Source organism: Bison bison, unplaced genomic scaffold, assembly GCF_000754665.1.
Source record: "Bison bison bison isolate TAMUID 2011002044 unplaced genomic scaffold, Bison_UMD1.0 scf7180017864213, whole genome shotgun sequence".
In the NCBI taxonomy this organism is placed as follows: Eukaryota; Metazoa; Chordata; class Mammalia; order Artiodactyla; family Bovidae; genus Bison; species Bison bison.
This window is the reverse complement of record NW_011494785.1, coordinates 5,525,116-5,538,830: the sequence shown is the minus strand read 5'-3', so window position 1 is coordinate 5,538,830 and position 13,715 is coordinate 5,525,116. Positions and strand designations below refer to the sequence as shown.

At 56.9% G+C, this 13,715-nt stretch overlaps 1 protein-coding gene across 1 annotated transcript in view; it reads right to left on the bottom strand.

Moving 5' to 3' along the window:
* The window catches only part of IL17RA (interleukin 17 receptor A), a 10,918-nt gene extending 688 nt beyond the window's left edge, over window positions 1-10,230 (bottom strand). Inside the window, exons 1-13 of the mRNA XM_010845219.1 lie at window positions 10,176-10,230; window positions 9,860-9,994; window positions 9,138-9,284; window positions 8,334-8,446; window positions 7,125-7,251; window positions 5,462-5,509; window positions 5,155-5,318; window positions 4,297-4,380; window positions 3,960-4,044; window positions 3,286-3,297; window positions 2,963-3,064; window positions 1,834-1,875; window positions 23-1,319 (exon numbers count right to left, since the gene is read on the bottom strand). Coding sequence (XP_010843521.1) covers window positions 23-1,319; window positions 1,834-1,875; window positions 2,963-3,064; window positions 3,286-3,297; window positions 3,960-4,044; window positions 4,297-4,380; window positions 5,155-5,318; window positions 5,462-5,509; window positions 7,125-7,251; window positions 8,334-8,446; window positions 9,138-9,284; window positions 9,860-9,994; window positions 10,176-10,230 — 2,411 coding nt within the window. The remainder of the gene's footprint in view (window positions 1-22; window positions 1,320-1,833; window positions 1,876-2,962; window positions 3,065-3,285; window positions 3,298-3,959; window positions 4,045-4,296; window positions 4,381-5,154; window positions 5,319-5,461; window positions 5,510-7,124; window positions 7,252-8,333; window positions 8,447-9,137; window positions 9,285-9,859; window positions 9,995-10,175) is intronic.
* Window positions 10,231-13,715: the final 3,485 nt, after the last annotated feature.

Here is a 13,715-nt window from a genome sequence, read left to right as displayed (position 1 = left end):
CTCCTGGAAGAAGAGCAGCAACTGGAGGCTGCGCAGGCTCTTCAGGCCCTGGGGGGACAGCGGCTGCCCTCCGTCCTCCCCCTCCCTGTTGTCATCGTCGTCGTCGTCGGGGGGCTGCGGGGAGCTCCTGGAGATATAGCCCTGGTCCGACTGCACAGACCGCCGCTGCTCCTCCTCGGGGGGCGTGAGCATGTCCTGGAGGCTCGGGTTCAGCTTGGGGGTCGGGAGCCGCCCCTCGGAGAGGAAGAGGACGCTGTTCCGCCGGGGTCCCTGCCCCCCCAGAACCGGGCAGGCCTCTTCTCCCTCCACTAGGGCCAGCCGGCCAGCGCCGCTCCCCACCTCCTGTGGGACGGGCTCCACTACCTGAGCCCGAGGGACCCTGTCCACCGGGACCACCATGGTCTGGAGCGTTGGGGCTGCCGGCTGCCCCGGGGGCCGGGGGTGGGGGTCCAGCCGCGCCAGCCCGCCCCCTCCTTCTCCAGCGAGGAGCAGCTCCACCAGCAGGTGGTCCCGGGAGGTGGGCTCCCGCACCAGCGGCTCCTGCCGGACGATCCCTCCTTCGGGCAGCGGCTCCTCCTCGAAGGCCTCCTCGTCCAGGGACGGGAGGTCCCGGCCGTCCGCTGAGCGGAGGTTCTCCAGTTCGAACCAGTCTGGGCGCTGGGCCTGCCAACGGCGGAAGCGCTGCACGGCCTCGCGGAGCTGCCGGCCGCTGGGGCTCTGCAGGTAGTTCTGGGCCGCGAGCGCCCCCACGCGGTGCATGCGGCCGGGCTCGAACATCTCCAGGTCCTGGATGCGGAAGTAGACCTCCTCGAACCGGTCCATGAGCTCATAGCAGGAGGTGATGTTGAACAGGTCGGGCACGTCCGCCTCGCAGCTGATGTCGCTGAAGTAGCAGACGATATAGGTGCCGAAGCAGGCCGGCTTCTTGAAGTCCGGCAGGATCATGTTCATGGCCGCCGTGAACAGGTCCCCCGCTGGCTGCCCGCGGTCGCAGCGGAGCTGCACGGCGGCAGCGTCCTCCCAGCCAAGCATCGCCTGCCACTTGGCCCGGGTGCCTCGGGAGCACAGGACGACGATCTTGGAGTTGCTGTCCGCCACTTCCTGCTTCTGGCGCCCCACCCAGGTCATGACCCCTACCTCCGAGATGGCCTGCTCCTCCAGCAGGTCCAGGGCTACTTCGGTGCCACACACGGTGAGCAGGAATTGGGCGAACTTGAGGACCACGTCCACGTAGAGGGGGTGGTCGGCAGAGTAGACGATCCAGACCTTCCTGGGCTTCAGGGGCGGGGGGCTCAGGCTGGTGGCGGCGGGCAGGATCTCTGGGGGAAACAAGGAAACCAGGGTGTGGTTTCAGGCGTTTCAGTGCTGACCACACATCACAGGCCTGGCCTGCCGGTGAGGGACAGTAAACAGGCTGAGTTTGGCTCCCCGAGCCCAAGAAATGCAGCTGAGACCCCAGAAGATGCCCGAGGTGGCTGCCAGGCTGCACTGGCTGCCTGCAAAATAGCCTGTGCCTTCAGGGAAAAGAGTGTCTCTCACTTTCCTACCTTGCCTGCAGCCTGCACGTTAGCTAGCATTATCTTTTCTTCAAGACACCAAGACCTATCTCTGGCATGGACACAGCTGCTCTCCAGGGGCCCTGACCCTCCCTTCTTGTTCAGGGATTAGCTGTGAGCCCAGCCCCGCTGCTATTTGAGGTCCTTCCATTCGGGGCTGGAGGTGGGTCCCGGCAGGTGACATCTCCCGAAGGACAGGAACTGACTCGGGAGCTCCTCCAGGCCAATGTGAACAGCCTCCCCCTGAAGCCAGGCCGCCCAAACCAGGAGTGCCCACCTGTGTCTTTGGTGCCATCTTCATGTTTTCCTTGACGGAAGCCTGAAAGGAAAGGCAAGGTCAGAAGGATTGCTCCAGAAGTGTCCGTACAAGTGGCACAGGTTTTACAGGGCCATCTCCCGACCACGGGAGGGGCCGAGGAGCACCTCCTAGCTGCTCTGGGCCTTGGCGGGGAGACCGCGTCTCCCACAACCGCTGTGTGACCTGGAGGAGGTACCGATGTCTCTGAAGCTTGGTTTCTTCCTCTGTGAAATGGGTCTGTGGGTTAAGTGCCCACAGGGGAGGAAGATACCCACAGGTGGGTATCCAACATACCCACCACCTGGGTCACAAGTATTCAGCACCACTGACTGGTCTGGGGCCCCCAGAACGGTGCCTAGGAGGTTACCACCTCAGTGGCTGCCCCCAAGCAGACTCCCTTTTCAGGGAAAGCCCATCCCCCAGACCTGTCCTTGCAGGAGGCACAAGCCTTCTCAGACGTCTCTGGAAGTGGCGCCCCCAGCCCCTTTGCGGCCTCCTTGTATTCTGAAAGTGATGCGGGGAACCAACGTCCTTAAGTGACCTCCCCTCCTGGACCCAGTGAGGGACCCCATGGTGTGGGGCTGACTCCCTGGAGTCACACAGAGGCCAAGGAGGGCATTTGGCACCTGACTTCAACCCCCACCTTTGGGCTGCTCCCCAGAACCATGAGGTCCTTCCCTCGCCCCAAGGAGTGGGTGCTTCGGGAAAAGGTCAGATGTGAGGCCCAAGAACAGCCTCCTGACCCCTGGAAAGACCCGGATGCTGGACCCTCCCAGGGACCCTCTGTGGAAGGACCCTCTCGACAGATCTCACGCCTGGCTTGGTGATCTTCCCCTGAACGAATCGTGGTCACAGAGGGAACGGCCACCCAGATCAGGGTCATGGAGGGGCAGGGAGAGGCCAACCCCCACACCGGAGACCCATGTTCCCTCCTGCTTGGAACGTGGCCAGAACGGGCCTGGGGTGGGGGACTGATGCTTATTAATAGCCTGCAGGGCTGGGGGTGTGGGGTCCTGAGCACAGACTTAGGGCTGGCGCGGGGAGAAGGGTCTGGGAAGAGGGAGGGGGAGACCGGAAATCCCAGGTGGGCTGTAGCCCCCCCCCTTACCTGGTAGCCTCCAAGTCATGCAGAGGATCAGCAGGATGACAGAGCCCACCAGCAGGATGGAGAGGCCTGTGATGAATGCAGATACCCACAGGGGCGTGTGGTCTGTGGCAGGAGGGGGGTATGAGTGACATGACACCCTGGGGCCCCGCCCACTGCCCAACCCAGGAGTCCTCTCTGCCCTGCCAGCCCTGGGGCCCCGCCCACTTTCCACCCCGGACTGCTCCCCTGGGGTGTCTCCTCATGCCACCTGACCCCACACCAAGCTAGGCAGGGACCTCTCCGTGACCCTTGAGGTGTCTCAGCCTGGAAAGGGTCAGCCTCACCTTCATCGGCGTCTGTAAGGAGAACAGGGACAGACTTTCAGTTGTCAGCAGTGATAGTGCACAGTACGTAGTACACACTTGGTACATAGTATATAGTACCCAGAACCAAGTGTGTAATACTTAGTACACAGTACATGGTACACAGTAAAATATACTTAGTACTATATAGTACACAGTATCTATACTATGGTGCGTAGTACCCAGTACTTAGTACATAGCACACAGTACTATAGTGCATAGTGCCCAGCACATAAGCTTAGCACTTAGTACACAGTACCTATACTATAGTGAACAGTGCACAGTACTATGGTGTGTAGTACCTAGTACACAGTACTAGTCAGATAGTACTATGACTCAGAGTTTGTGAGAACTAAAAGCAGACGTGTTAGAGCGCTTTGCTCACTCAGTACATGGTGTTAACTGTAGCTGTGACAATAAAGAGTTCCCAGTTTTCCAGTCACAGAAACTGAAGATCAGAAAGGCTCGGTGCTTTTCCTGCGGTCACACAGCTAACGAAAGTCAGCAAGGAGTCCAATCTGGAGCCTCTCTCTAAGGCCGCACGACACAGGCCTGGACAACTGCCCCTTCCCCCCGGACCAGGTCACGGTGCAGTCTTGGCTGCTGACCTTCGCCCACCCTGCTTCCACATGGCCCCTGGCAGCCGCGCGTCCCACCTGGGGTGTGCAAGACCTCTGGGCAGGCCACGGACAGTGAGTGTCGGAGGCAGTCGTTGAGGCAGCTGCTGAAGAAGGGCTGGATCTGTGAGGCAGAGAGTGCGAGGAGAGGCTGGGGGACATGGGCCCACCAGGAACCCACCGGTCTCTCCAGGACGTCTCCATGGCTGCTGGGCAGGTGGCCTGTCAGCGGGAGGGGGTGGACGACCCTGCCTGGGTGAGGCTGGTGGCTGGCCAGGAAATCCCCAGGCAGTAGCGGTACTGGATCCAGGGGGAGCATGACCCCCCCAAGCTGCCTACCTGCCCTTTGCCCACCCTGTCCCACCCTGCTCCCCACCTGCACGTGGTGGCGGCAGCACCAGCTGGAGTCTGGCAGGGTGACCATGATGTGGCAGCGCTGCTGGGTGGCTTCCTGTGCGGGCTGCAGGGTGGAGGGATGGTGAGGCCCTAGCCCCGGCTGGGATGTGACCCGGGGGCCCCCTCCCTGGGGAGAGGGGCTGCAGGTCCGGCTCCAGGAGGAGCAGCCGTCCCCAGGACTGCATCCTCAGGACTGCATCGGACGCCCTGGCCACCGGGGATCAAGGGATAGACGCACGTGTCCAGCAGCGGCCCTACCCTGGCTCCGTCTTACTGCCTCACCTTGACCCCCCACCTTGTCCTCATGTGCACGTTGTACAGTCTTCAAATCCTCTTTGCAATCATGAAATTAACAAAGCAAAAAGAGGACCAGGAGGATGTGGGGGAGGGGAGGACAGAGGGCTGAGTGCACAGGGCAGAGACAGGGCTCCTGTCAGCTGCAGGAACTACGTACCAGCCACACGCAGCCACACTGCAAGCACACACCAGCCACACTGCAAGCACACACCAGCCACACTCCAACTGCACACCAGCCACACTCCAACTGCACACCAGCCACACTGCAAGCACACACCAGCCACACTCCAACTGCACACCAGCCACACTCCAACTGCATACCAGCCACATGTCAGGCACACACCAGCCACACATCAACTATACACCAGCTACACACCCACCTCACACCAGCCACTCTCCAAGTGCACATCAGCCTCACTCTGCACACACGGGAAGGGAGATCACATGCTCTAAGCCCAGCCCGAGCGCCTGGCCCTTGAGGGTGGAGAGGGTGCTCTGAGCCAGGCTGATGGGTTAGGAAAGCGGCAGGGAGGGCAGTTACCACGGGCAGGTCGACGACATATTGGAAGCAGCTCTGGTTCTCCGCGGGCGGGAAGCTGTGCAGCAGGACCTGGTAACTGGTGGACTCGTTCCACGGGGTGAAGCTCAGCTGTAGCTGGTGGGCCTCAAGGGTCTCCACGGTGATGTTGGGGTCCCACAGGCTGCCTATCGCACGGGCACAACGTGACCAGGAGTCAGAGAGAGGGGCGAGCGTGCTTGCACATGTGCACGTATGTGCATGCTTGTGTGTCTGTGTGCATGTGTGTGTGACCCAAGTAAAGCTCCCACACGGTCGCCCCCACGGTTACCTGAACTCACACATGGCGTGGTGTCCTTCATCCTGGGGTCCTTGCAGTCTGTGGATTGGGAAGAGGTGCAACCATCAGCCCCTGCCTTGGAGAGCTTGTCTTACAGAACCTCTAACGCCAGAGGTAACAACCGTCTGCTTTCTGGGAGCCTGTCTAAAGGCGGCCCCTTCAGAGGAGCCCTAGAATGGACGCTGCTATGGGTCGGAGGCCCGAGGCCTGGGGCTGCCCTGGCCACCTCACCACTAGTCCCTCCAGAAACTTCCAGATCCAGGCAGAAGCCCCCTCCCCAGACTTGTTCTTGGACTGAGGGGTCCTGTCTACTCCTGTTCCCCCTCTCTGGGGGCTCCCTCCCTGGATCTGCTTCTGCCCTTGAGGGGAGATGGGCTTTGTCCCCCTTGGCAAATGGTGACGTGGCCCCCCAGCTTCCACACATCCTCATGGGAGTCTTGGGTTCAGCCCCGTCTGGGGTGGGCCTGGGAAGCTGCATTTCTGACAAGTTCCCAGGTGATTCCATGGCACTGCCAACCTGGGGACCCTGTGAGGACCGCTCCCCCGGAGACGGCTTCTTGGTCCCCCATTTCCTTGATTGCAGCATTTTTATTGGTTTAAGATGTGACAGGCGTGAATCACTGTGAGCAACAGGTGCTGAGTCAGTCCGCTTTAGGGATGGGGGGCTAGAGGGGGATCGGGGAGTGTCACTCATCTGACAAATAATTATGGAGCCCCTAGTATGTGCCAGGTGCTTTGTGAGGCCTAAGAGATATAGCCAGGAGTGAGACAAAGTCCCTGCCCTCTGGGAATGCCATTCCAGCCAGAGGGACCATAGAAGGAAACTGTAATATCATGCCATGGCTATGTCAAGATGCTGGCATGTCAGGGATGGGGAGTGACATAAGAGGGGAAACAAAGCTGGGTGAGCAGACCATGCGTGCACGTGTGTGTACATGTGTGCACATATCTGTGTGCATGTGTGTACACAAGTGAATTTGCATGCATGTGCACATCTGTGTGTATGCATGGGTGTACATGTTTTGTGTGTGCAAGAGGTGCTCCAACGATGTGGATGGCCTCAGCAAGCACTTCCCAATCGCCTCCCACACACCGGGCCATTTACAAGGGTCTTGAGGCTGTCCAAGTGGGTGTAAGGCCCAGGCCCTGTCCTCCAGGGGCTGGGCATTCAGGTGCTCTTGGCTCCGGACAACGAGAAAGGCGGACCATGGCAGAGACTCCGGGGGGGACAGAGATGCACCCAGAGGTGCAGATGTATCAAATGCTGTTTTGGAAGATGAGCCTGGCAAGCATCCCAGGAGGAGGGAGCAGGGGAAGTAGGGCTGGTGCCAGATACACACAGGCAGGACGTGGGAAGAGTGAGGAGCCGGGGCTGGGATGGGGTGGGCAGTGAGGCCACAGCTCTCTGGGGACAGGCCTGTCTTCCCAACACCTTCTGGGCAGGATATGCCAGATGAAGGACTCAGTTCCCATAGAACTCCCGGGGTCTTGGGCCAACACCAAGTTGGTGCCACAGAGAACGGACTCCACCTTAGGAAGTGGAGGCTGCAGCCCCCCACCCAGGAGCCCCGGCCCTGCACCTGTTTGTCCCGTGGGTTCCACAGGCCGACCACAGAGTGAGGGGTGAAGGGCATGTGCGGGGTGGTGCTCTTACCGGGCACCAGGAAGTTTCTGGATTGGTGGTTTGGGTCCCCGTCAGGGATGGGCTTAGGCAGGTGGTGGACAGTCACCTCGTACTCCTCTCTGGGTTCTACCACGAAGTGGCTGAAGGCAAATCGCCACTAGGAGACAGAAGGAGGGGAGGTCAAACGGTCACAGCTCTTACCTGAGCCCAAAGACCTCCCCACCTGTCTCTGAAGGATTCACCAACACAGGGAGGGAACAACCACGGCGCAAGCTCCCGAGTCAGAGGCATCGTGTCCCTGTTCTGTGTTTCTTCTGGTCTTCCTGCTTGTTTACAAACACCTGGCTCTGGCCTCATTAGGAGACAGCAGGGCCAAAGGCAAGAGAATACGGGCGAGGTTGAAGGCGCCCCTCCCCCATCAGCCCTCTCCAACTCCAGGGCTGTAGGCCTCCGGGACCCAGGGGCAGCTGAAGACCACTTGTTACGTGGCTCTGCCCCGTGGAAGGGAAAGCAGGGTCTCTGGAGCACGAAAGTACAGTGGGAGGCTATGAGGTCCCCCGTCCACCCCCTGAGCCTCACGGCGTTGTTGTTGCTCAAACATTTTTAGGCTGATGGAGATGAGACGCATTGACTCCAGCTCCCCTGGTGGACTGCTTGGGGTCCCTGGTCCTCCCCATCCTCCCGGTAGTTGGGGGATCCCGTCCTCACTAAACACAGGACAGGGTATCTGTCTTTGCTGCTTGTGTTCTGGGAGCTCTGCCTGTGGCCACTTGTCAGATGTAAACCGGCAGAATTGAGACGAGCCTGCATCAGGATCAACTGGACGGCTTGTCACCACCAACCGCAGCCGTTTGAACACTCCAGCCTCTGGTTCAGGAGGTCTGGGGGGCTACCTGGAACCTGCATTTCTACCAATCCCCTGGTGTTGCTGCTGGGCTTGGGACTACACACTGGCAATCAGCGCTTTGACCAAACTAAACACGAACCCATTCTGGCTCCAAGCAGCAGAAGGAACAGAAACTGCGCTGGAAACCACGGCTGCTCCGCGCTGGGCAGAGCCCCTGCGCCTGGAGGAGACCCTGGCTGACGGCAGGCGCTGGCCAAGGAAGCCGCCCTCCTAACAACGAGCCTGGACGTGAGGTGGGGAGGAAGAGTGGGGTGCATGCATGTGTGTGCATGTGTGTGTATGTGCCCACCACTCCCCGCGGTCACCACCGCCCACCCTGGTGGGACTCTTACCCGCTTGTGATGATGCCTCAGTGTGGTCAGAAACTCAAACCTGACACACAGACGCTCGTTGGTGTTCAGCTGCAGGATGGACAGCTCCGCCCCCTCCAGGTAGAGGACGCTGGCTGAAGGTCGAGGGGGGAGAGGAGCACAGGTGAGACCAAGGATGGCTAGCCGCCGGGGGGGCGGGGGGTCATTTTCTGTCTGCTATGCGTGCCGACTAACCCACCCCTGCTTTCTGCGCCTTCCAGCTCCCTCTGGGCTGGGTTAGCCGCTGCCTCTGGACAGCTACCTCTCACTGGACAGGGATGAAGATACTTTACCCCGGGCCAAAAGGGAAAGCTTTGCAAATTCGTGGCTAGGCTGCTGGGGACAGACTGTGGGTGGCAGAGGGGGGTCCTCGACCTTGAGGACGGAGCATGAGCCTCAGCAAGGGACTCACCCGGCCATCCACAGGCCTGGGCGCCCTCGTCACCCAGTCTTCCCGGGTGTGCACACAGCTCCACCCCCAAGAGGCTGAGGTGTGGGGGGGTGCTGTCAGAAGGGCCAGCCTGCAGTCAGATGGTTCATGACGGACGTGTTTTCCAGGGTGATGAAGATTTGGGGCTGAAGAAAGGCCTTCAGTGGAGGATGGTGGGTTAACATCTAGAACTCTGAAAAAGGACTCACTGCCTGAACTGATGGGTCCTTTCTCTGAACTGGCCCCCGTGTCTGAGCACAGGGCCGGGAGCCAGGGCCTCTGAATCTGGTGGGAGGACTAGGAGGCCCAGTCTGTGGACCCACCAGAGGTGGGCAGCACCCCGAACGCCCACTCACCATCTGTCTGCAGCGTCCACTCGATGTGAACCACAGGGAGCAAGTGTCCTTGCTGCGTGTGGGCGAAGCGCAGCTGGGTCTGCACGTTTTTTGGGGACGAGGGGGTGAGGTTCCGAGGGTGGATCCAGCTGTCGTCCAGGCAGGTACCTGGGAGCAGGAGAGGCAGAAATCAGAGGCTTGCGGGCTCTAAGGGACAGAGATGCAGCCCAAAGAGGATGCCTGGCGGGGTCCAGGAGCCTTCACAGTCAGGCCATGACCCCAAGACCAAAACTGGGCTCACAGTTCTCTTGATGCCCTTCGGGGGTCGTGGCAAAGCTCTGACGTTACAGGAGAGATGACAAAGCATGCCTGTGGCTTTGAGATGAAGCAGTGGTTGGAAGTGGGCAGGAGACATGAGGCAGCCATAAGAGTTGCTCTGTTTTATGTGTTGGGTCCCTAATGAGCATGGACTCTTGAATGGTGCACCTCCTCCTTGAATTAAAACACAAAACAAGATCCCACCCCGGATATTGCCCACTGCAGGGTGACAGCTCTGGCTAAAGGGTCATACTGCAGAGCCAGGTCATATTGTGGCGCCCCAGAGAATTCTTCCAAAACCCTGATGACAGGTGCGGCCCCGAGTCTCAGGGGTCTTCCCGCTGGGGACTGGGTCCCTTGTCAACTCAGTATGGGGTCAGTACCGCATCAGGGCAACTTGAGAAGAGAAAAAAATGGTGACTTACTGTTCTTGACTGTGCAGTTCAGCCCCTGCGGAAAAGAGAAGCAGGTAATTACAGCTGAGAAAGAACTCAGATCCGCCAGCCGGGTTCCGGTGTCCCTGGGCTCACACTCAGGAATGAAATGCACGTGCCTTCCCTCTCACTTTTGGGGCCGCTCCTGGGGGGACCATATTCCCCCCCGTACTTTGCTGTCCTGACAACTGAGGAGATGCAGGGCAAGAAGTGGGTGCAACACATGGCAAAAAGAAACTGCCGTTTTCTCAGTGGCTTTAGGAGCTGCGCGTCATCTGAGCCTCGTTTCCTGCCCTGAGCTCAGTACGCTGGCAGCCAAGCCCAGAGATAAGACCTCCAGATTTCCACATCTGAGAGGCCATGGTCACCCAGCCTGACCCCTACAGTAAGTCCAGCGACTGATCCACACGGCCTGCTCCACAGGGCATCCAATGAGCTTTTAGAACCTTAGACTTGAATATTCTCAGACAACCAAAGAGTACCAGAATTATATGAAAATAGGTTAAAAAAATCAGCAACTTACAAGAATGTTCTTGGAGGAAACAAGATGATGCTGGGAGCAGAATAAATTAAAACAAAATTATAACGGTCTCAAAGAAATGAGAGGGCACTGTATCCATATGACAGGGACAGAGTACTATGGAAAAATGAGCGAACAGAAATAAAAACGAACCTTGACGGGGAGGAAGGTGGGAGAGAGTTTCAAGAGGGAGGGGACATATATATACCAATGGCTGATTCATGTTGATATTTGGCAGAAGCCAACACAAGATTGTAAAGCAATTATCCTTCAGTTAAAAATAAATAAATTTAATTTAAAAATGAACCATGAAAATAAAAAAAATCCATAGACAAACTAGGCTATAAAATTCAGGAAATTTCTCCAAACGCAGAACAATATTAAGCAGAAATAGGAGAAACAATATGTGAATATTTAGAGAGTCAATTCAAGAGAAATGATATGACTAACTCTATTTCCAATTGCACTCATCTCACATGCTAGCAAAGTAATGCTCAAAATTCTCCAAGCCAGGTTTCAACAGTACGTGAACCATGAACTTCCAGATGTTCATGCTGGATTTAGAAAAGGCAGAGGAAACAGAGATCAAATTGCCAACATCCCCTGGATCACAGAAAAAGCAAGAGAGTTCCAGCAAAACATCTACTTCTTCTTTATTGACTACCCAAAGCCTTTCTGTGTGGATCACAACAAACTGTGGAAAATTCTGAAAGAGATGAGAATATCAGACCACCTTACCTATCTTCTGAGAAATCTGTATTCAGGTCAAGAAGCAACAGTTAGAACTGGACTTGGAACAGACTGGTTTCAAATTGGAAAAGGAGTACGTCAAGGCTGTATAATGTCACCCTGCTTATTTAACTTATATGCAGAATACATCATGGGAAATGTTGGGCTGGATGAAGCACAAGCTGGAATCAAGATTGCCAGGAGAAATATTAATAACGTCAGGAACACAGATGACACCACCCTTATGGCAGAAAGTGAAGAACTAAAGAGCCTCTTGATGAAAGTGAAAGAGCAGAGTGAAAAAGTTGGCTTAAAACTCAACATTCAGAAAACTAAGATCATGGCATCTGGTCCCATCACTTCATGGCAAATAGATGGGAAAACAATGGAGACAGTGAGAGACTTTATTTTCTTGGGCTCCAAAATCACTGCAGATGGTGACTGCAGCCATGAATGACCATGACCAATGTAAACAGCATATTAAAAAGCAGAGACATTACTTTACCAACAAAGGTCCGTCTAGTCAAGGCTATGGTTTTTCCAATAGTCATGTATGGCTGTGAGAGTTGACCATAAGGAAAGCTGAGCGCTGAAGAATTGATGCTTTTGAACTGTGGTGTTGGAGAAGACTCTTGAGAGTCCCTTGGACTTCAGGGAGATCAAACCAGTCCATCCTAAAGGAAATCAGTCCTGAATATTCATTGGAAGGACTGATGCTGAAGCTGAAGCTCCAATACTTTGGCCACCTGATGTGAAGAGCCGACTCATCGGAAAAAACCCTGATGCTGGGAAAGATTGAAGGCGGGAGGAGAAGGGGACGACAGAGGATGAGATGATTGGATGGCATCACCGACTCAATGGAAATGAGTTTGAGCAAGCTCCGGGAGATAGTGGAGGACAGGGAAGCCTGACGTGCTGCAGTCCGTGGGGTTGCAGAGAGTCAGAGAGGACTGAACGATGGAAAAACAATAGGACCAGAACACTGTTTATGAGCTCATGAACAGCACCACGTTGGACCTCTTGCAGAAACCCCAGAGAAGATGCCCATGATGTTGAAGACAGTGTTAGGTGGTAGTGGCCAGTGTTCCCTGAGCTCTCCTGGGCCAGGCATTGATAGCACTTTGTATGGAGATCTCATTGAATCTACAATAGCCCTATGAGGTAGGTACCATCACCACCTCACCACTTAAAAAAAACACATATTTTTAAAAATGTTATTTATTTTTGGCTGCGCTGGGTCTTTGTTACTATGTGCTGGCTTTCTCCAGTCGCAGCGAGCGGGGGCTACTCTCAGGTTGTCGGGGGCGGGCTTCTCTTGCTGAGGAGCACCAGCTCCCTGGCTACCTCTGAGCAGCTGGCACCAGCTGTTGGTCTCTCCACCCATTGCTGCCTCTTGGACAGAGCTAGCTGTCATTCACCTGCTCACCCTCCCCTTCCGCTTTTCAGTCCACAAACATCTGTCAGCCCCCACGGCCTGTGCTTATGCCGTGGTGGTGAAGTCAGGATGCGAAGCCAGGTCCTCTGAGATCAAGTCACTAAGAGGTGCTCCATCCATGGAAGCGCCAGTGGAGGGACAGAAATCTGGGGGGCCTAACCCCTCTCTTTTCAGGGGAGCCAGCTGGCAGTGGGGCCTTGTTCTCTGGCCAGGTATACAGGAGGCAGAGGGAAGGCAGAGCCTGGCAGGTGTAGACAAACTGCCCAGGGTCCCTCTCTAGCCCCTGCTCTGCCGCCATCAAGCCAAGCCCCTGCTCCGGGTGAGCAACTGAGGCCAAGCCCTTTCAGCCCAGCTCAGCAGAGACCCTCCCTCATTTGCAGCTGCTTCTCCCACTTTCCTGCCACACAGACCACCCACTCTTCATCCTGCCCACCCTCGGGCCTTGGCTCAGCGCTTTCCCCCTCCTGGAACGCTCTAGACTCTCTTGGAGGGCTGCCCAAGTGCCCTGTCTGCAGGAAAGGCACCCAGGAAGCAGGAGCTTCCCTGTTCCCTGGAACTCCATCGCTCCTGGCTGACAGAGGCTCCTGCTCCAGGCTGACTTCTGTGATTTACTGCCCCAACATCCGTCATCAGCGAGTGTGTCTTTGTTGTTTCAGGACCTTGTATTTTGCAGGCGGTCAGCAAAAGGCCATCTAAAAATGAACTGAGTCCCAGACAGCAGAGTCCCCAAGTAGGACCTGCTGAGCGGGTCCCCTGCTCTGCCCAGGGTCACAAGGACCTTTCCCAACATCATGTTAAAAAAAAAAAAGAGATTTTGCTAAACAGTCACTGACCTTTCACCCTCTTATGAATCCTCCGCAACATTAGATAGGGAGAAATACCCCTTTGGTTGTTCCACATCCTCTGACTCAGATAAGGAGCGTCATTTCTTAGGGTCAGAGGCGAAAGGGAGGGGGCCGAGGAAACCGAGAGGAGCGGCGGGAGAGGGCAGCCCGCGGCCAGCACCGTCTGTCTCTTTTCCCTTAAGACGGGCCTCCATCCCAAGGCCACTACCAGGCGGTGGGTGTGGGTGTGTCGCTTCCTGTGGGCACAGCCGGCAACTGACGGGTGCCTACAGCCCCGCGGGACTCCAGACGCGGGCGGGCGGTGGGAGGCGGAGGGGG